Source organism: Dipodomys merriami, unplaced genomic scaffold (genome assembly GCF_024711535.1).
Source record: "Dipodomys merriami isolate MVZ:Mamm:240054 unplaced genomic scaffold, mDipMer1.0.p SCAF_20, whole genome shotgun sequence".
NCBI lineage: Eukaryota > Metazoa > Chordata > Mammalia > Rodentia > Heteromyidae > Dipodomys > Dipodomys merriami.
The window spans coordinates 15,223,609-15,247,686 of NW_027203382.1; the positions used below are offsets into that span (position 1 = coordinate 15,223,609).

The 24,078-nt window shown below is 37.5% G+C and overlaps 1 protein-coding gene across 3 annotated transcripts in view; it reads left to right on the plus strand.

The window, feature by feature from the left end:
- Positions 1 to 23,776: 23,776 nt before the first annotated feature.
- Tmem161b (transmembrane protein 161B) overlaps positions 23,777 to 24,078 on the plus strand; it is a 63,996-nt gene continuing 63,694 nt past the window's right edge. For all 3 annotated transcript variants that reach the window (XM_070031134.1, XM_070031135.1, XM_070031137.1), the window contains exon 1: positions 23,777 to 23,909. In XM_070031134.1, coding sequence (XP_069887235.1) covers positions 23,907 to 23,909 — 3 coding nt within the window. In that variant the 5' untranslated portion in view covers positions 23,777 to 23,906. The remainder of the gene's footprint in view (positions 23,910 to 24,078) is intronic.

A 24,078-nucleotide genomic window follows, 5' to 3' on the forward strand; every position in this document is an offset into this window, starting at 1 on the left:
CCCCCCCAAACACGGACGTTGTAAAGCTCGTTTTGGACATGACAACTTGTACTTCTCATTGTTGCAACAGGTCCACCTGTATCCTTAAACAACTGGTTTTTCCCCATCTCCTCCACAAGTTATACTGACATCAAATATAGTGAAAGCAGGGGTTATACTGTGGGGGAGGGACATACAAAGCAACAAAGAGATAATCTTATAAATGCGTTAGAAACACGTGCATGAAAGAAAAAAACATTAAAATAAATATCTAAGGGTTCATTTTCCTGACATCACATTATCTGACTTTTTCCGCTTGACTCATACATATACTAGATATTGCAAATAAGGAAAACCATGGGACCTATGTTTCTTTGGGCCTGGCTTACTTCACTTAATATAATTTTTTCCAAGTTTTTCCATTTCCTAACAAATGGGGCAAAGTCATTCTTTCTGATGGAGGCATAGAATTCCATTGTGTATATATACCAATTTTCTTGATCCATTCATCAACTGAGGAGCATCTGGGTTGGTTCCATATCTTAGCTATGGTAAATAATGCTGCAATAAACATTGTTGTTCTGGTAGCTTTAGTGTGGTCTTGTTTGTAAACATTTGGGTAAATGCCCAAAAGTGGGATTGCTGGGATTGCTGCAATAAACATTGTTGTGCTGGTAGCTTTAGTGTGGTCTTGTTTGTAAACATTTGGGTAAATGCCCAAAAGTGTGATTGCTGGATCATAGGGGAGTTCTTTTTTTTTTTAATTTAATTTAATTTTATTTGTGAACATACTGTACAGAGGAGTTACAATTACATGGGCAGGATAATGCGTACATTTCTTACCAAGCATTGCAGCCTCCTCCTGTGTTTACCGGTCACATCCCTTCCGAGCCTCCCCCCTCCCCCCAATCCCAATCCTTCTCCTTCCCCCCCCTTCTCCCCCTACCCCTCCCCCCCCACCCCGCACCAACGTTGTAAAGCTCCTTTTGGACATGACAACTTGTACTTCTCATTGTTGCAACAGGTCCACCTGTATCCTTAAACAACTGGTTTTTCCCCATCTCCTCCACAAGTTATACTGACATCAAATATAGTGAAAGCAGGGGTTATACTGTGGGGGAGGGACATACAAAGCAACAAAGAAATAATCATATAAATGCGTTAGAAACACGTGCATGAAAGAAAAAAACATTAAAATACACATCTAAGGGTTCATTTTCCTGACATCACATTATCTGACTTTTTCCGCTTGACTTGTACATATACTAGATATTACAAATAAGGGAAACCATGGGACCTATGTTTCTTTGGGCCTGGCTTACTTCACTTAATATAATTTTTTCCAAGTTTTTCCATTTCCTAACAAATGGGGCAATGTCATTCTTTCTGATGGAGGCATAGAATTCCATTGTGTATGTATACCACATTTTCTTGATCCATTCATCTACTGAGGGGCATCTGGGTTGGTCCATATCTTAGCTATGGTAAATAATGCTGCAATAAACATAGTTGTGCTAGTAGCTTTAGTGTGGTCTTGTTTGTAAACATTTGGGTAAATGCCCAAAAGTGGGATTGCTGGGTCATAGGGGAGTTCTATGTGAAGTCTTTTGAGGAACCTCCATACTGCTTTCCAAAGTGGTTGAACAAGTTTACATTCCCACCAACAATGAAGTAAGGTTCCTTTCTGTCCACATCTGCTCCAGCATCTGTTGTTAGAGTTCTTGATTTTTGCCGTTCTAACTGGGGTGAGGTGATATCTCAATGTTGTTTTGATTTGCATTTCTTTTATGGCTAGGGATGTTGAGCATTTCTTCATGTGTCTATTGGCCATCCTTCTTTCTTCTTCAGAGAAGTTTCTCTTTAAGTCTTTCACCCACTTATTTATTGGGCAGTTGTTTCTTTGAGGATTTGTTGTTGGGGGGTTTAATTTTTTGAGTTCCAAGTATATTTTAGACATGAGACCCTTGTCCGTTGTATGGCTAGTAAAGATCTTCTCCCAATCCGTGGGCTTTCTATTGATCTTGCTAGCTATGTCATTTGCCCTGCAACCTTATGCAATCCCATTTGTCCAACCTTTCTTTGATTTGTTGTGTTTCCGGGTCTCTATTCAAAATATTTCGGCCTGAGCCAAGGAGACCTAGGGTTTCTCCTATTCCATCCTGTAATGTTTTCAGAGTGTCTGCTTTGACTTCAAGGTCTTTGATCCATTTGGCATTGATTCTGGTGCAGGGTGATATATAAGGATCTAGCTTTAGTTTTCTACATGTAGTTAACCAATTTTGCCAGCACCATTTACTGAAGAGGCTGTCTTTCTTCTATTCTATTGTTTTAGCTCCCTTATCGAAGATTAGATGGCTATAGGTCTGTAGGTTCATTTCTGGGTTTTCAATTCTATGCCATTGGTCCTGAGGTCTGTTCTTATGCCAATACCAAGCTGTTTTGATTACTATGGCTTTGTAGTAGAGTTTGAAATTTGGTATTGATATTCCTCCAGCAGTGTTCTTTCCATTGAGGAGCGTTTTTGCTATTCGGGGTCTTTTGTTGTTCCATATGAATTTTTGGATTGCCTCTTCTCTTTCCTTGAAGAATGAGGTTGGAATTTTGATAGGTATTGCATTGAATTTGTAGATAGCCTTGGGAAGTATTGCCATTTTCACAATGTTAATCTTTCCAATCCAGGAGCATGGGAGGCTTTGCCATTTTTTTAGTTCTGTGTTGATTTCCTTTTTCAAGATTTTAAAGTTTTCATCATAGAGGTCCTTCACTTCTTTAGTTAAGTTAATTCCTAGGTATTTTATTTTTTGTGGGGCTATTACAAATGGAGTTGCTTTCCTAATTTCAGCCACACTTTTCTCATTGTTGGCATACAGAAAAGCCATTGATTTTGGGGGGTTAATTTTATAACCTGCTACTTTGCCAAAGTTTTGAATCAGCTTGAGTAATTTGGGAGTGGAGTCTTTGGGATTCTTTAAATACAAGATCATGTCATCTGCAAAGAGGGAGAGTTTTATTTCTTCTTTCCCTATTTGGATCCCCTTTATGTCTGCATCTTGTCTTATTGCTGTAGCTAGGCATTCTAATACTAGATTGAAGAGAAGTGGAGAGAGTGGGCATCCTTGTCTTGTTCCTGAGTTAAGAGGAAATGGCTTTAGTTTTTCACCATTAAGTATAATGCTGGCTGTAGGTTTGTCATATACAGCCTTTATTGTATTGAGGAATGTTCCATGGATTCCTAATTTTTCCAAAACCTTCATCATGAAGGGGTGTTGGATCTTGTCGAATTCTTTTTCTGCATCTATTGAGATAACCATGTGGTTCTTATTCTTGCTCCTGTTGATGTGATGAATAATATTAATTGATTTGCATATATTGAACCAGCTTTGCATCCCTGAAATGAATCCTGTTTGATCATGGTGTATGATTTTTTGGATGAATTGTTGAAGTTGATTGGCCAAAATTTTGTTGAGAAGTTTTGCATCAATATTCATCAAAGAAACGGGTCTATAGTTCTCTTTCTTTGATGAGTCCCTGCCTGGTTTGGGGATGAGGGTTATGATGGCTTCATAGAATGTGTTTGGTAGTGAGCTTTCTCTTTCAATTTCATTGAAGAGTTGGAGGAGTATTGGTGTGAGCTCTGCTTTGAAGGCCTTGTAAAATTCCACTGTAAAACCATCTGGTCCTGGACTTTTTTTAGCTGGGAGGTCTCTTATTGCTGTTTCTATTTCAGTGCTTGATATGGGCCTGTTAAGATAGTTTAACTCATCTTGGTTTAGTTTTGGCATGTCAATATTTGCTAGGAAAAGGTCCATTTCTGTCAAGTTCTCAAACTTATTAGCATAAAGTTTTGAGAAGTATTCCCTTATAATGTTCTGAATCTTGGTTGTTTCCGTGGTGATGTTTCCATTCTCATCTCTGAGTTTATTAATTTGGATGTGTTCTCTTCTTTTTCTGATAAGATTTGCTAAGGGTCTGTCAATTTTGTTAAGTTTTTCGAAGAACCAACTCTTTGTTTTGTTGATTCTTTCTATAGTTTTTTTGGATTCTAATTCATTTAATTCTGATTTAATTTTGATTATTTCTTTCCATCTACTGGATTGGGGTTTATCTTGCTGCTCTTTTTCAAGGAGGTTTAGATGTGTCCTTAAATTGTTAGTTTCAGATCTCTCCAATTTGTTGATGTAGGAGCTCAGAGCTATAAACTTGCCTCTGAGTACTGCCTTTGCTGTGTCCCAGAGGAGCTGATAATTTGTGTGTTCATTTTTGTTGAATAGCATGAACATTTTAATTTCCTTTCTAATCTCTTCCATGACCCACTCATGATTCAGCAGTGTGTTGTTCAGCCTCCATGTGATGCTGAACTTTCTTTGGGGCTTTTGGTGTTGAGTTCTAATTTTATTCCCTTGTGGTTAGAGAGGATGCAAGGTATAACTTCAATGTTTCTGAATTTAGACAAGTTTGCTTTGTGGCCTAAAATGTGGTCTATTTTAGAAAACGTTCCATGTGCTGCTGAGAAAAACGTGTATTTTGATGCTGCTGGGTGAAATGTTCGGTAGATGTCTGTTAAGTCTAGTTGATCTATGCAGCTGTTTAGATCTGCGGTTTCTCTGTTGAGTTTTTGCTGAGTTGATCTATCTAGTGGGGAGAGTGGTGTGTTAAAATTCCCAAGAATTAATGTCTTTGGATCTATATGGGATTTGAGGGAAAGTAGTTTTTCTTTGATAAATTTGGGTGCTCCATTGTTTGGCGAATAGATATTTAGAATTGTAATATCCTCCTGAAGGAGAGATCCTTTAATTAGTATGTAGCGACTTTCTTTATCTCTTCTCATGAATTTTAATTTGAAGTCTATTTTATCTGCTATTAGGATTGCAACTCCCGCCTGTTTATGGGGGCCTTTTGCTTGGTAGATTTTGTTCCAGCCTTTAACATTGAAAATGTGTTTGTTTTTACGGGCAAGATGTGACTCCTGCAGGCAGCAGATAGAAGGGTCTTGTTTTTCAATCCGACTAGACAGTCTATGTCGCTTAATTGGAGAGTTCAGTCTGTTAACGTTAAGAGATAAGACTGAGAGATATTTGGGAGTTCCTGCCATGTTATCCACCTTCTTGGGGGCTGCAAAAACTGGGTTCTTCCTATGGTTCTTGGATTCTCAGTTTGGGTGTAGTTTCTTGGCCTTTATGGCAGTCTGGTTTGTTTTCTATGTGTATGACATCTTTAAAAATCTTTTGTTGGGCTGGTTTGGTGGAGATGTATTGTTTCAATTTTTCTTTGCTATGGAAGGTTTTTATTTGGCCTTCAGTTATGAAGGAGAGTTTAGCTGGGTACAGTATTCTTGGTTGATAGTTGTTTGTTTTTAGGGCATGGAAATCACCATTTTCTATGGCTAGAATTTTCCTCTAGTCTTCAAATGCTCTTCAAATGCAGTCTGTATTCTTCCAAACTTTCCTCTCCAAGCACCCCTATAGTCAAAATCAGATATTTTGAGAGCTACAGTTACCTGTCTGAGTCCTTCTAAAATTCATTCTGAAGAAAAGAATTTGGTAGAGAATTTACATGTTTTTCCATGAGTAATTACTTTAAGAAACTACCTTGTTGAAATTTTTCCAAATTCTTATGATGGTAGATTTTTTAAATTTTGACAAACTGGTACAGGAATGATGGTTGGAGTTTTAGTTTAGTACCTTTCCCAACACCCCTTAGAACTGCAACACATGATCTCTTTTCCAGTAAAGCCAGCTCTGTTTTTGACACACTACAAAGCATAGCTTTCTGATCTGCCCTTAATCCCACATAACTTTTATCTATTTTCATTCAGAGGTATTTCCTCAAAAAGCTAAGAAGAACTGCAAGAGTTGAAAAGAATTTCTTGTTCTTTTACCCAGACTGAAATGACCTAAGTTGCAAGGACTAGGTGATCTCAGATTCTCTGGAAAGTACAAAGTACTGTTTTTCTTGGTTGTATCATGGGCAAAACCAAAAACAATTCTTCAGTCTATGACCTATTGCCTAAGTCAACAGTAGCTTACAATGGATCTCTCTATATTTGGAAATCCAAAAATGTTAGCATTCACAATTTCTCTAAGAAACATGACTTGACAAATGAGATTCAATCATCACTGTCCTTGCACTAAAGATGAAGAACATTTCTTTCCCCTGTCCAATAATTAGAAACCCCAGTTTTAACTTTTGTAAGTCGTATTTTAGTGTGGAAAATCTAGAGCCCAAAGACACCAATGGAATTTTATTGGAAGTAGTATCTTGTCATTATTTGAGATGCATATTATTGAAGGAGCTTATAAATATGTAACCAATGCAAAAAATTCAGAGGGAGATGGTATACTCAACCATTTTTGGTGCACTATGAAAAAGCAGGTATAGAACTGTGTATGTTTCTCATTAAATGCAAGTTTTGTTCTCTTGCATATTTTTCATAAGTAGTAAATGAGAAAATAAACCCCAGTGATATGAAGGTTAATGTTTGTATCCCTACACCTAAATCAAAACTGAATAACCTTAAAAATCATCATCACCTGCCTAAATTTGTGTCACTGACAAAACTTCTTGCTTTACACAGACACTTGAAATTCAGTCAACTTATTCAAGTAAATGGTGGTCATAGCTTGAGGAACTAATACGACAAAATGACTAATTATATTAACAATAATAATTACATCTGCCATATAACTTACCATGTTAAAAATTTAGACTTCAGCTTGTATTACCTCATTTAATACAATAAAAATCCTGTAAGGTAATTTTCATTTTCAACTTACAGAGAACAGATCTAAGGGACAATGTGGTAAAAAGGTTTCTAAAGCTTAGTATGATGGCACATATCTGAAATCTCAACATTGGGAAGCTAAGGCAAGAAAATTGTGAATTTGAGTCTAGCCTGGCCTATAGAGTGGGACGTCCTAAAATTGTCTCTAACATGACATACATAGGAACTGTCAGAACTTTAACCTCAGCAGTCTATCTTTAAAGCAACCTTTATAGCCATATACCTTCATTAATCAGGTTATTCTTTTCTTTTCACCAAGTATATGTCAAATATGAAGTAAGTTCTTAGTACGATAGTTGGCAATAGGACACATATGAATGAACCTTCTCTCATAGGATATAAGGTTTATTTAGAAATAAATATGAATATTAATAGTCAAATATATTTAAAATTGCAATGTGACTGATGGAAGCGTTGTAGAATTCCATTGTATATATATATCACATTTTCTTGATCTAGGTTGGTTCTACATCTTAATATGGCAAATAATGCTGCAATGAACATGTGGTTGTGCTGGTCACTTTAGTATGGCCTTGTTTGTGGTCATTGGGTAAATGCCCAGAAGTGGGATTGATGAATCATAGGAGAGCTCTATGTTTAGTCTTTTGAGGAACCTCCATACAAGTTTTCACTCCCACCAACAGTATAGTAGTGATCCTCTTTGGCCACAAACCCACATCTGTTGTTATTAAATTTCTCGCTAATGGCCATTCCAACTAGCGTAAGATAGAATATAAATATTGTTTTGATTTGCATCTCTTTTATGGCTAGAGATGTTGAGCATTTCTTCATGTGTCTATTTACCATTCTTATTTCCTCTTGAGAGAAGTCTCTCTTTAAGTCTTTAGCCCACTTGTTAATGGGGTAGTTGCTTCTTTGAAGTTTTGTTTTTGGAGCATTTAATTTCTTGAGCTGTAAGTATATTTTAGATATGAGGCCATTTCTTATGTATGGCTAGTGAGAACATTCTTCACATTTGAGAAATACATGGTGAAAAAAGAATAACCTTATTAATTTAATGAGATCGTATGGCTATAAAGAGTGCTTTAAAGATAGACTGCTGAGATTGAAGTTCTGACAGCTCCTATCCATGTTATATTAGGAACAATTTTTAGGAAGGCCAGGCCTGACTCAAATTCATGATCCTCCTGCCGTAGCCTCCCAAATGTTGGGATTTCAGATATGTGCCATCATGCTAAGCCTTAGAAACTTATTACCACTGCAGAAACTCTCCAGTTTAATGCAATCCCATTTATCCAAACTTTCTTTTATTTGTTGTGTTTCTGGGTCTTTTTTTATTGTCAAGGTGATGTATAGAGGGGTTACAGTTATATAAGTAAGGTAGTAAGTACATTTATTGTCAAACTTATTACCCCTTCCCTCATTTTTCTTCTAGTTTTCCTCTACTCCCAACCCCCCTCCCAAGTTGAAAGTTCGAAAATCTAAGAAAATCTGCACTTAACAAACAAGTTAGTCTCAATTACTGGCATAGACTTTATTTCCTCCCCAGTAGATCACTCGGTATCAGCTTACTCCCCATGCAGATTACCTTCAAAAGCTTCATCTGTGGCTATTTTTTTCTTCAGAACAATCAAAGGGAGAATACAGTAAAATATGCAATATCTTTAATGAATGATTTAATGTTCTCGTGAATGAATTAGTATAATGAAAGAAAAATGGAGTAACAGAGTGATCAATTAATAGCTATTATGGAATTAATTTTGCCAACAAATTGAGCTCTGGAAGTCATGTTCTGTTCTGCCATGTGATGCCTTCTGCCATGTCATGATTCAGAAGGACCTCATCAGAAGCTGGTGACATGTTTAAGGACCCCCTTGCCTTCACAACCATGAGATAAATAAACCTCTATTTTTATGTATCACTCATTCCACTCATTTGTTGTATAACAACAAGTGCAAACTCATGTAAGCCCTTGAGAGTCAACTTGAAGGCTGACTGATACTACAATATACATACAGCAATATGTTGAGATAGGCAACTGGTACACAATCAATTACTGTATGGAGGATACTTTGAAGATCAAACTTTTGGCTGGGTGGCAGTGGCTCATGCCTGTAATCCTAGCTACTCAAGAGGCTGAGATCTGAGGATCACCGTTCAAAGCCAGCACGGGCAGGAAAGTCCGTGAGACTCTTCTCTCCAATAAAACCACTAGAAAAATGGAAGTGGCACTGTGGCTCAAGTGGTAGAGCACTTGCCTTGAGCCAAAGAGCACAGGGACAGTGCCCAAGCCTAGAGTTCAAGCCCCACGACTGAAAAAAGAAAAAAGGGAAAAAAAAAGATGAAACTTTTGATGCCATTCTTAAGAATACAGGTCTTGATGCTTGCTAAACTTTCATCTACTATTCTGCAAAGTTGGGGCTGTCTACAGTATATTAGTTAATTCAAAGTTCAATATTTTAAACAAAATCAGTTTTTGAAAACCCCTTGCTAATATTCATTATGCTCATTAGCAAAACCTGATACAAGATGCCTTAAACACTGTGTACTTGCCATAGGTCCCTCTTGAATATGGCCTTTTGTAGCTGGCCATACATGGGAATTTGAATTCATAATATGGTGACTGACAGCAATTATGATGTAGCCTAAATTAACACGTGTGACTTCCCATTGTGTATCCTTGATTGCTTGAAAGTAAACTATGAGTAATATAATACCACTCATGATTTAGAAGGATGAAAAATGAAAAAAGTAACTAGTCTGGCCAATGACTACCTCAGATGGATAGAATGATATAGAATGGAAATTATCAAATTGTATTAATTGTAATTGTATTTCTGCTATTGGGATGTGTTGCAGTAAAAAATATCCATAACTGATTATCATTTTGGACAAAGCATTTTGTGTTGTAAAGCTATTTTAGTAATTCTTTGAGAGTTCAGAATTAATCATTTCAAAGCACTTAGGACAAGTGTTTTACACTTGTAATTTTGTACATATTAATCAATCAATGTTTGTAATAATGATGGTGGTGGTAGTGATCATCGGATCTTCAGACACATACATCCTTCCTCATAATTTGTACTACCCTCATTCTCCTTTTGGATCAACTGATGGGAATTCTATTCAAAATGTCAACTCCACACTGGCTACTTTCACTGCTCGTGGTCAGTCTTTATCAAATGACTGGAAATTGACAGTTACACAATATTCCAATCCTCAGCTTCATCTTGACCCACATCTGAAGGGTTACTCTAGTTTGAGAGCCATAAGTAGGGTCAGAGTAGGGTTTCCTGTAACTACAGCCCAACTTCTCTCTCCATCTCATCCTACCCATCCTGTACTGCACATCAGAGCTCATTTCAAGAACATGCCCTAATTAATTTTCTGACATGCAAACTTTACTCTGAGGTTCACCTTCTCAGGGAACACAAGCAAAAGAAACATGAATGCTATTTAATTAGAAAACTACATAAACCAAGCAGATGCTGATGGCTCACAGCTGTAACTCTGGCTAACTCAGGAGGCTGAGCTACGAGGATCTCAGTTCAAAGGCTGCCAGGGCAGGAAAGGCCATGGGACTCTTATCTCAGCAAAAAGTCAGAAGTGGAGCTATGGCTCAAGTGGTAGAGCACTAGCCTTAAGCAAAGAAATTCAGGACAGTGCTCAGCTATCTAGCACTAACAAACACACACTAAATGAAATCATTGTTCATTTAGATTAGAAACTTTAAGTCTTAAATTGATAGTTGATAATCTATAGAAAACTGTTTACTGGATATACAGGAATGCAAAAGGCTGTGGAAGTTTTTAACATTGTAGAGTTTGTGTGCAAATTATGTTCACCAGAACAGGCTAGATAATGCTGCTTATAGAAATCTGAGAGAACTTTCACAAAACAGCCTTTGACTCAGGAAAATTTTCGGAATCTAGAAGGTCTATTTACTTATTCATTCATTCTTACTGTGACTTTCTCTTGTTTGCTTCCTTTGGAAACGTCATCCCAATATGATGTCTTATTATCTTTTGTGCCAGAAAGACAATATTGAAGTGACTCATATACTGAATTTTAAATGCTTTGGCCTAGAGGTGATACATGACACACTTGGTCAGTGGATGAGTAGAACTAATCACGTGTCCCAGCTTAGCCTGAAGAAATAAGGAAAATAACCCTTGACAAAAGCTAGTAGTTTAGTATTAATAAGGATTTCTTGACAAGAGCATTCTATTCTTGAGACAAATTCTCTGAGCAGATTTTATCCTCAGGAAAGACATTAATTTTAAGCAAGTGTTTATTATGTAATATAAATAAAAAGTTAATTTAGTTAAGTTTAAACTGAACCAACATCTAAAGTAGAATTTGGCAAGCTATGTAAAGTTTCTTCAATTATAAGATAAAGTGGGAGAAGGAAAAAACATATGAGAGAGCTGTGAAAATTGAGGTAAATTTCTTTCAAGAATGTTCCTTAGAAAGTCTGCAAGATTTAAAACAAAAATAAAATTAAAAAAGTGAGATGTGTCTGAGTTTATCCCTATTTTTGATTGCTCCTTTAACAAAAAGGAACAAAATTTTCCAGCCAAATAAAATATGTCTAACATCTTCAATTTCACCATTACTTATTTGGAGACAATGTGCTGTTATGTGGCTAAGGCTGCCTGGAAGATGCTCTATCGCCCAGGCTGACCTTAAAAGCTTTTTGTTTCACCCACCTAAGTTGTAGAATCACAGGAATGCACAACAAGCCTGGCTCTACCACACTCTTCAACAAGAAAATGGTCTTATATGAAAGAAATTCTATCACACTTTATAGCATTTAATGCGCAAAAATTACAGTGTGCTATAGTTTGGATCCAGAATGGCCTCCCCAATTTGTGGTCTTCCAATTGGTACTATTGAGTGATGGAAGGAAGAGCAAGGTCACTTGAATAAAGTCCTTAAAATAGATACTGAGGATCTAGACACTTTCACTTAAACCTAATTTATGGTACTCCAGATAGCATAATAGTTTAAAGTCTGTATATGAATTAATAGGTGATTCCTTTTTACTATTAAGTATCATTCCATGACATGGATGCACCACAATTTTCTCATACAGCTACTGGAAGACATTTGGATTATTTCCAGGTTTGGCTTATCTCTAAAATAAAGCTGAGATGAATATTCTTATATAGGGTTTGTGTGAACATAAACTTTCATTTCTTCACAGTAAATATTCACTGGTTGGATTTCTGGCTAAGATGGTAAATTTATATTTATCAGTATAATAAAGTACCAAACTATTTATCCACAGTGATTGTTCTATTTTTCATTCCCCTCAGCAATGAATGGGAGATCCAGTTGCCATCCAATTTGTTAGCATCTATATCATAAGTACTTTTAATTCTAGCTTTCGTTTTTAAGCAAAGGAGGGGGTAACTGCTCCATAAAAAATGTAATCATTACCTTACTCATGTAACTGTAACCCCTCTGTACAGTATCTTTACAATAAAAAATATTACAAAAACAGGTATGCATTGATATCCCATCCAGGTGTTAATTTGCATTTCCCATTGACCAATGATATTAAGCTACAGTAATATTTTCACTTACAGAATGTTTTACAGTTCTATTTTCAACATATTCATTTTCACTTATGTGGTATAGTTGAAGTGATAAAAAGCTTATTTGTGGGCTGGGAAGGTGGCTCAGTGGTAGAGTGCTTGCCTTGCACACATGAGGCCCTGGGTTTGATTCCTCAGCACCACAAAAGCACAAAAAGCCAGAAGTGGTGCTATGGCTCAAGTGGTAGAGCGCTAGCCTTGAGCTGAAGAGCTGAGGGACAATGTCCAGGTCCAGAGTTTAGGCCCCCATGACCGACACACACACACACACACACACACACACACACACACACACACACACACACACACACACACACACACACACACACACACACAGAGCTTATTCGTATATGTCATATAAAAGATAGTCATGGCACCTGAAGAGACCTGAGGACCAATGGAGTAGAACTGAAAACCCAGAAATGAGCCCACAGACCTACAGCCACCTAATTTTGATAAGGGAGCTAATAAAATAAAATGGAAAAAAGACATCCTCTTCAGTAAATGGTGCTGGCAAAACTGATTAAACAACTGTAGAAAACTAAAGCTAGATCCCCATAGATCCCCTGCACCAAAATCAACTCCAAATGGATCAAAGACCTTGAAGTCAAAGCAGTCACCCTGAAACAATACAAGAAGGAATAGGAGAAACTCTAGGTATCCTTGGCACAGGCCAAAATTTTCTTAATAAAGCTCCAGAAACACCACAAATCAAAGAAAGGTTGGACAAATGGGATTGCATGAAACTGCAGAGCTTCTGCATGGCAAAGGACATAGCTAGCAAGATCAATAGAAAGCCCATGGATTGGGAGAAGAAATTCACTAGCCATACAATGGACAAGGGTCTCATATCTGAAATTAAATCCCCCAACAACAAATCTTCAAAGAAATAATTGCCCAATTAATAATGTCTGAGACAAGCAGAAAAGGTCAGATAAGTTGATGTTAGGTGAAACAAACCCCAAGATAAGGATTCAAATAGTTTTTCTTTCTTGAGATTGTCTCTAACATATTTATAAGATGATTTTTTTGTTGCTTTGTATGTCCCTCCCCCACGGTATAACCCTTGCTTTCACTGTATTTGATGTTGTTGTAATTTGTGGAGGGGAAGGGGAAAAACAAGTCGTTTAAATAAGGATACAGGTGGACCCGTTGCAACAATGAGAAGTACAAGTTGTCATGTCAAAAACAAACTTTACAACTTTGGGGGTGGAGGGGAGGGGAGGAAGATTGGGTGGGGGCAAGGGGGAGGCTGGGAAGGGATGTGAAGGGTAAAGAAAGGAGGAGGCTGCAATGCTTGATAAGAAATGTACTCATTATCTTGCCCATGTAATTGTAGCCCCTCTGTACGGTATTTTCACAAAAAAAAAAAAAAAAAAAAAAAAAAAAAAAACAGCTAAAAAAAATAAGTGGGCTAAAGACTCAAACAGAGACTTCTCTGAAGAGGAAATAAGAATGGCCAATAGACACATGAAGAAATGCTCAACTTCTCTAGCCATAAAAGAAATGCAAATCAAAACAATATTGAGATTCCACCTCACCCCATTTAGAATGGCTATAATCAAGAAATCTAATAACAGATGCTAGAGGGTATGTGGCCAAAAGAGAACACTACTGCTTGTTGGTGGGAGTGTAAACTTGTACAACCACTTTAGAAAGCAGTATGGAGGTTCCCCCAAAAGATTCCACATAGAGCTCCCCTATGACCCACTTTTAGGCATTTACCCAAATGATCACAAACAAGGCCATACTAAAGCTACCAGCACAACTATGTTTATCACAGCATTATTCACCATTGCTAAGATATGGAACCAACCCAGATGTCCCTCAGTAGATGAATAGATCAAGAAAATATGATATGATATATATATATATATATATATATATATATATAATGGAATTCTATGCCTCCATCAGAAAGAATGACACTGCACCATTAGGAAATGGAAAGACTTGGAAAAAATCATATTAAGTGAAGCAAGCCAGACTCAAAGAAACATAGGTCCCATGGTTTCCCTTATCTGCAATAATTAGTATATGTTTAGGACAAGCAAAAAAGGTAAATAACCTGATGCCAAATGAAATGAACCCCAAGATAGGGACACAAGAGGTTTTATCTTTGTTGCTGTTCTTTTTAATGTACTTATAATGTACTATGTGATTTTTTTTTGTTTCTTTGTATGTTCTTCCCCCATGTTGTCACTGTTTGATTCGGGTGTCCTGAAACTTGTATATACAATTTTCTAATTTGGGGAGGGGAAGGGAAATAACAAAATGCTGAAATAAGGATTCAGGATGGCCCATCATAATAATGAGTTGTACAAGACAGTATGTTGAAAACAAACTTTACAACAAAGGAGGGTGTAACAATGTTCGATACAGTATCTGTACAGTATCTTTACAATACAATCCTCTGTACAGTATCCTTACAATAGCATATATATATGTATATGTATATACATATATATATATATATATATATAAAGAAGAAAAAAGAAAGCAAAGATAATAAAAAAATAAAAAATAGTCATATGTAATTTCACCAATGCTGGCTTAAAGCAATGTAAAAATAAAAAGAACACAAGAGGAATTTAGTAAATTTTTGCCCCATTGTACAGAAAATCAAGTCCCACAATGGTTAAATGACTTCCCACAATCCTGGAACCATAACAGAAATATACTTCCATGCTTACCTCTCTTTTATAACATCCCCCCTACTAGAATTTATGCCTGAATCTTTCAAATGGCTGGAAATTCACTCATTTTTTTGCTTTGTTCTTTTAGAAAGTGTTTCCTGACATTGAGGTGAAATTGCCTATAAACAATTGACAGTCTAAGTGTTTTGACATTGAGCTGAAATGGCTTCCTATATAGACCCTGCCAATGGGTTTAGATTTTCTTAGATCTTCCCTTGGAATCGTGATCACTTTTCTTCATTGCAAAAATTCAGATACTTGAAACCAGCTATCTGAATCTCACAAACATATATTCCAAGCTAAACATTGACATTTTCCTTCAATCATTTCTAAAGTGAGTTTATTCATGATATTACTTGTTTTGATATAAACCAGATCTAGATTTATTATGGTATAAAACACTGAATAAAGTATTTCTTGTAATACAGATAGTCTATATACTTTCTAACCATATACAGATACTGCAAGAGATGAAATACCCTTGATTTTTCACTTAGCATAAATGGTTCTTTGTATCACTAATGTTTATATTTATATTTATATAAAATCTGAAGCAGAATGTTTTAAAATTGCATTTAATTTTTACACATATAACATACAAAGTTCAAAACACTGAAGAGGGCGGTAAAATGGCATGGTCCTTAGCTTTCTAGTTAAATATAGTCTGTGCTATATTTCACAGGCATTTTTTTTTAAAGTATGTAACTGTTTACGGTTATATTTTATAACAGCTGTATCTTTGTCTAAAATCTTTCTAGTTTTCTCAATCTCTCATCTTATTTTGCTGTAATAATTATAAAACTTCCATATGTAACATTATGTATTGAACTGAGAGCTTATAGGCAGATATTCTAATATTGAGCTATTCCTCCAGCCCTTTTGACATTGGTTAGTTTCAAGGTAAGGCTTTACTTTATTTTGGGCTGGACTAGGCTGCAATCCTCCTACTTGTGTAGCTGACAAAATAGGGATATGCCACTGCACACAGCCATTAGTTGAGATTGATAATACAAAATTCTGTTTTTTTTTTCTTTATTGGCCTTGAATTTCAATCCACCAATCTTTGCTCCATAAGTAGCTAGCATTATAGGGTTAAACTACAGACTCTGGATATTTTTAAAGTTCATAACTAAAAGAAAATTGATGCATCAAATGGTATGACTTATACATAAAATTTCTTCATAATATGGTAACTTTTATATTTGCATCAGCAGTATATACATATCCCTTTGTGGTACTTTTTAATTCCTAAAGGTATTTCATACCAGCTGGCGCTCATCACCCTATATATTGTTACCCCTTATAACTGTTTTATACTAAACATAATACCTTTGAATTAACATATTATAACATATTTTACCTCTTTATAAGCCTGTTTCCCTTATCAGATTTTAAAGTGCAATTCAAGGACAATATCTTAATCATATTTCTAAAACCTAACTAGATGAGCATTAACATGGAGTATTAATTCCATAAATTTTAGACTTTTAAATGAATGAAAACTTTTGAAAATTCCCACTAGTTTGATGAATTCTGTTCATGTAAGACTCCTTAAATTAATACTCAAAATTTTATCACCACCATTTAGAATTTAACTTGGAGTCAAGATATCCAATGTTTAGAATGTACTCTATTCTTCCCTAGTTGAGTAAGATAAAAATTGGGTAAATAAGGGTTTTATGTCTTTATCAAGTAGACCTTGAAAGAGACTGCGAATCTATACTATTCATCTCCAAAGATGCTGATTGCTAACCAAGTGGCTACTATCCTTTCATGTTAAGCTGTTACCTGAAAGTACAGATTAGACTTTTTTCTTGTTCCCCACCTCTACTTACATGATTTTAAAAAGTCAAAATACATCTTGGTCCATGATAAACACTGTCTATTCTATTTTACTTTTTTAATAGTCTAGTAGCTTTGTCAGAAAGAAAATTTAATTACACTGCAATAAATTACTGCAGGCAAAACAAACATTAGTTGAACAGATGTCTCTTATGGATGCTTTCAGAGTATTTCTTATATTGAATTTCAGATTTTTGCCTAGGATTAACATGGTCCTGGCAGGGGATTAGAGGTGTCAGGGAATCTCAGCTAAATAAATTAAGTTCCATTCAAGTAAATATTGAGGGGAGGGTTTCCAGGTGACTCTTTCTGGTTTTGTGCCTACTTGGGAATATTTCATCCTGAGTATGCACATAGTTATTTAGGTATTTGTATATATACAGAAGTTATGCTGGCAGATCAAGGCAGTAAGGCATTGGAAGTATTTGTCAATCAGAGGCTCTCTCTGATCACCTGAAATATGCTCTGGAGGATCTCTGGCTATGACTTGGCTTCATGGCTAATACACAACAAACCTGTGAAGTCTCTTTCAGACCTTGACATTCTTAGCCAAAGTAAAAACATAGGATCTGTATTTCCCTAACTCCACTCTGGTTTAACAACTTCTGCCAGTTTCTGAGGCTCACATCTATAATCCTTGCTACTTGTGAGACTGAGTTTTGAAGATTATGGTTTGAAGCGTAGGCAGACAAATCTATAGAACTTTCCTCTCCAATTAACCAGCAAAAAGCCAAAAGTGGAGGCATAACTGAAGTGGGAGAGCACCAGTCATGAATGAAAAAGAAGAGTATGAGGCTCTGAGTTAAGCCTCAGCACTGGTACACACACACACACACACACACACACACACACACGCACGCACGCACACACACACACACACACACACACACACACACACACACACACACACACACACAAGCAGGTTGAATGCTTGGCTCAATTGGTAGAGTACCAGCTGAGCAGCCTAGCAAGCATGAAGCCTTAACTTGAAACCTGAATCCGGCCAGAAATAGGAAAAAAGAAAGAGTTTCCATAAAGTTTTATGGACTTTTCTTACCTTCGACCACTCATTTTAGTATATGTTAACTCCTATATCCTGTGAAATCCAAATCGTGATAGTTAATTTTATGTGACAACTTGGTTGTACTGAGAAACTTAGATACCTAGTAAAATACTATTTGTATGTGTGTATTTCTGGAAGAGGTTAGCATTTGAACCAGCAGACTGAATAAAGATGTTTCTTCACCAGTGTAGATAGGCACTATCCAAATCATAAGGCCCAAATAGATCAAAAAAGGCAGAAAGGAAAATTAGCTTTCTTAAGTTTTATTTTTGGTGGGGGGAGGCAGCACTGGGGCTTGACTTTGGAACCTTACACTCGCCTGCTAGGTGCTCTTTTCCTTGGACCATGTCTCCAGTCCTTTTTACTTTGAATATTTTTGAGATATGGTCTTATTTTTGCCTAGGGCAGACAGGACTGCAATTCACTGTTATGACAGTTGATACAACAGCTTTAAGATGGGTCTCAAAAGACTTTTGGCCCAGCCAGGCCTGCATCCATGATCTTCCAGACTTCAGTCTTATGTAGCTGGCATGACCAGTAGCTAGTTGTATGCCTATCATCCTAGCTTCACAGGGGGCTGAGACCACGATTACAATTCCAGGGCAGCCAATGGAGATGAAGTCCCGTAGTATAAAAAGTAGATACAATCATGCATTTGTTAGCAGGAGATAAATCTGAGAAGTGATTTGTCAGGCAATTCTGTTCTGAAAACACTATAGGCTGTACTGAACACACAGTTTTATTTCTTTATTTTTATTGTCACGGTGATGTACAGAGGAATTACAATTACATAAGTAAGGTAATAAGTACATTTCTTGTCAAACTTGTTACCCTTCCTTCATTTTTCTCCTATTTTCCCTCCCCCCAATTCCCAACTTGTACAAATCATGTCCAACATATTGTCTTGTGTATATCGCTGTTGCATTGATTCCCTCTTTTCCTTTGTCTCAATATTCTGTTGTTCCCCTTCCCTCCCCTAACTCATATAAACATATATACAATATCAGTGTACCAAAATCAAATACAATGACAACAGGGGATATACCATAGAAGGAAGAACATACATGATAATGTGTACTTGAGCTATTAGGTGTCCAAAAGAATTTCTTCCCCCAAACTGGGAAAGAGTGAGGGAAAGGCTGATATTGTCCAAAGAGAAATGTACTCTTTAGCTGACTTAGGTAAATCCCTCTGTACATCACCTTTATAGTAACAATAAAATTTGTTTAAAGAATTTCTTCCCCTATTTGGGATCAGTGTTGCTTTCTGTCAATATTTTCAATACTGGATGGATAATATTAGTAAGTGCTCTTTATTTCTAAATCTGATCCAGTGTTTTAAATATTTTACTTCCATTATTCAGAAAGTCATTCTGTGGTCATAGGTACATGGGGACAGAGAATAGCAGTGCAAGACAGACATGTGTCAGCAGCTGACTCTAAACAGATACCAAAGGAATCAAAAGAAAAATCTTGGACCCTGAGTCTGTTCCTCCTTACCCAGAAATAATTTCTTCATTGATTTATTTATTGTTTGTTTTGTTGAGGGATCTTGGTATGTAGTCTAAGCTAGCCTGGAGCTCTCTATGTAGCCCAGGCTGGACTTGAACTCATGATAACATCCAGGAATAGGCTTTATAGGCAGGAAAAGGCTGAAAAAAGTAGTAACTAGGAACAAGAAAGTCTAGTCAGTACAAAGTAATTCCCCAATAGGTTTAAAGTACAGATGGCTTCCTTATCATATGGATTAAAACTAGTCCATTTTTGGATTTTGGCTGTTTCCTTTTCCAATTTCTTTTTTTAATATATATATTATTGTACAGATACTGCACAGAGGGGGGTTACAGTTACATGAGTAAGGTAATGAGTACATTTCCTATTGAGCATTGTTACCTCCTTCTTTGTTTTCCCCCTACCATCCTCCCCACCTCCCCAACTCCTCCCACCCTTCCCCAAAGTTGTAAAGTTCCTTTTCAACATAGTGTCTTGTACATCTCATTGTTGTAATGGGTCATCCTGAATCCTTATTTCAGCATTTTGTTATTTCCCTTCCCCTCCCCAAATTAGAAAAATGTATTTACAAGATGCAGGGCACTGGAATCAAATACAGTGAAAACAGGGGTTATACCATGGGGGAAGAACATACAAAAGAAAGAAAAAAAATCACATAGTACATTGTAAGTACATGAAAAACAACAGCAACAAAGATAAAACCTCTTGTGTCCCTATCTTGGGGTTCATTTCACTTAGCTTCATCTTATATGATCATATGTACAATTTCTTAAAGGTCAGATAAACAACTTTGTTGATGTAGAGCCTTTCTATCGCTGGCTCTATTTGGGTCTGGTGTTTGGGCCCTAGTACTGAAGCTCAATTGAAAACAATGGTCTTCCATACATTTTAACAGTATAGAAGAAGTTAATCTAGGCTTAATTCTGATACTACAAGCATGTTCTTTTACTGTGTCAAATTATTCCTCTTTTTAAAAAAAAAAAAAAAGCATGATGCAAACCAACAGTTTAGGACCTTTGCTTTTTCTGTTACCTCTAAGATTATAATAGAAGCTGAAAGTGGTTTTCTTGATCATCTCCCGGCTCTGAACATAATTGTTAAAGGTCCACTGTTTGTCAAATCTTAGCATTTTTTGCAAGTCTCACCTTATTTGTGGGCTTCAAGTTGCTTAACACTATCTTTCAGTTTCTATTTTAATTATCCTTGGTACTTTAGTGTGTTTTCTCAAGGTTTTTTGTCACTTTCAATTAGCTATGCAATCCCTCCTTGTTGGTGAGAATCAGGTGTGCCAGTGATCTGTTGATATTTTAAATCTTGAGAAGGCAAGCAAAACCGTCTCACATTTCTAGCCCAACAAAACTTCTAAAGATGTTCAGCAATTTGAACTTTCTTCTTTAATTTTAGCATTGCAACAGGTATTGAAAATTATATAGAATGTTCGGTACTGTAATAATTATAATCTTTTTTTTTTTTTAAAGACTAAGATGTGGATGTACTTGTTTGGAACCAGTTTTAGACCTCTTCCAAAAAACACTCTAAAGCACTTCCAAGTTTCTTGGTGTGTGTGTGTGTCTGTGTGTGTGTGTGTGTGTGTGTGTGTGTGTGTGTGTGTGTGTGAGAAACACTCTAAAGCACTTCCAAGTTTCTTGGTGTGTGTATGTGTGTGTGTGTGTGTGTGTGTGTTTTATTCTAAGCCATTCCCATTTCTCGTCCCTCACACAAGACCATATACCCTCTACCAATGAACTACACTTCAAACCCTATATTTGCTAACTTTAACGTAACATTTAACATGTCATTTCATTGTGAACACATGCAACCAATTTTACGTAGAAGAAATGTTGATGTTTTTGTTGGAAAATATTTTCCTATCACATTATTATAAGTATTTCAAGATAAAATTACTGTATGTGAAAATAAGAGATATTAGATAGTGGAGTCATCATTAAGTACCCTAAAAATGACATGTATGCTACATTTAATATTTTGCCTACTTTATGATAAAACAGATTTCATTTTAATTGTATGCATCACATTTTATATACTTAAGAGCACTATTATGAAAAGGGTTCTTTAAGCTTCATCAAATTACCAATGAGAAACATAGCACAAAAGACCTTTGTCTTATAGACTCGGGGTCTCTTCTGGCATTGAGGCCACAAGCATGTAGGTTTGTCACATCGTTTGGATTCAAATTCTGCTTTGCCATATACTCTCTGAAGCTTAGATTCTTAGAAGCTTAGGCAATACTTACCTAAAAGTTTTCCTACAAAGGTGATATATCTGTGAACAGTGAAACACTGTGTGCTGGGCACACATTATACAATTTATGTCTGTATCTATTTAAGTGGACAGGGCAGTCATTATGATCTTATTTGCATCTATTCCACATTCAGATTTTAACTATTTTCATTGGCTAAATATCTAATATTGTATTACTAAATATTAATTAGTTTCAAGTGAGTATTTGTGAGATATATCTATGGCATATAGATGGATGAAGAGCTATCCACTCAGCATGAGGGAAAACATTTCTTTAAAAAGAATAAGCATGTATTTGTTATACAGATAATTTTGAGAGCAAGAATGAAATTAGTTATACCAGGAAGTAGGACCATGACAGGAAAACCCTCCTGTTAAACCAACCTGTATAATCATATGCTTAATGTTTTTGTATTGTCTTCCTTATTCTATCTTTTTTCCTCTTTAGCTAAAGAGAAATCATCTTAAATTTTGTGGTTACTGTTCTGTTGCTAAATTATGAACCTACTTTATAGACTTACTTATGTTTTTGCCTCTAAGGTATGGCTTACTTTTAATAGTTCTTTACATAAATGGAATTCTATTGTGGTATGCTTTTATTTTATTCAACATGTTGTTAACAAGACTTATCATTTGTTTTCTGAAGGGCATTGAGTTGTTTCCAAGTTTTCATGTTATAAATAATACTAATATAATTGTTCTTGCTCATGTCTCCTGGTACACATTTTCCTAGGTCAAAGATCTCCATAATACCAATTCTTCCTATCTCACTTAAAACCATCTGCAGTTGCTCTGAGGCTTGCCTATGCCTATTTACAACCTTGCCCCAAAATAGTAGAAACAGAACCCGCAGGGAAGTTCTGTATTGTACTCAACAGGATCTGTTCTTACAAAACTATTCCAGAGCCTCACTCCACTTCCAACTGTTTCTGTCACTATTTATGATTCCTCTATCTTCTCAAATTGTCATACTGTATCTCTCCTCCCCCAATTTAAAGCAAAAACCACTATGTCATCACCTTGTCTTTGTGTCCTTTTCTAACAGAAACAACTGTTTCATGCCTGCTTCTTCTGGATATCTCAGAATTTTGATTTCTAGAATTTTAGGGCCATATATAACTTAGTATCAATTCCTTCTTGGTACTTTGACAAGGAAGATTAAAATTACCATCCATGGCCATCTTGCTTGATCAATCAGAAGGTTTTTTAGCTTCTCTCTCTTGCAAGTGCATAACAAAACACGACAAATGTTATTCTGAACATAACTAAGGTAGCCACAGCATAATCATGCCTACATTCTGAGATGCATCTCTGGGTTCAAGCCTGCCTCCAGAGCTGTCTCGTTATACCTAAATGAAAGGGCGAAAAGAGTGGATGGTAGTGAATGTGTCGGGGGCAGGAGGGGGTGGGGGAGAGGAAGCATGTCACAGAACTATGGGTTCTAGGGGAAGTTTGACTTCTAGCCCCCGGGTAGCTGTTACTGTCTTTTAGCCAAAACAAACTCGCCCACATCGAATGTGTTAAACGGGAAGCATTTTCTTCCTGGTGACTCCCTGGTTCCTTTTGGCGTCGGGTCGTGTCTGTGATCAGCGAAGGAACCTCTCACTCCGATCCGGAGGAGTCACACGCAAGCCCCGAGCATCAGTCCACGGAGATGGCGAGACCCGAGTCCACGGCAGAGTCAGGAAAACGTGGAGGCAGACGTGGAGTGGACGTGACCGCGACCACCCAGCATACACAGGGCCTAGCATCTCGGTCTCCACGCTCAGCAAACCACTGGGCCTGGGGTCAGCTCCCACCCCACCCCAGCCCAGGCTCCATCACCTCCCGGAGCCAGGCGCCCACCTACCTCCGAGGCCTCTCCGGCTCCCAACCACGCCCCGCCCACTCCACCCACCCACCTGCCTGCGCCGCGCCTGCGCCGGCGCCTCCCGGTCTCAAGGTCAGCGCCGCCCCCCAGCCTCTACCCGAGCACCCGCGGAAGTGGCTTTAGAGGACGTCCTGCTTCGCCCCATCTCTGCGTGGCGCAGGGTCGCCGGCATGCTGGAGGAGGAGGAACTTCCTGTCCCGCGCGGGGAGAACTTCCGGTAGAGCCGGAAGCCCGGATCCCTGGCGGTTTCCCGAGCTTCCCCTCACGCAGCCTGGGGAGTGGAGATCCGGGGCGGTACTGGCGACTCCGGAGTGTCTAGTTCACGACCTGCCCTTGGCGCCATGGTGAGTCCTTCCGCGAGGACCGGTGGGACCCCTGTAGGGAGGAAAAGGCCCGGGCGGGGGCCGTGGGGAGGCGGTCCTCGGAGAGGAGCGGGTCCGGTGCGGGGCTGTGAATGGAGCCGGCTGCGGGGAGCCGTCGGGCCGGACCTCACCTGTCCTGAGGGCTGGGCTG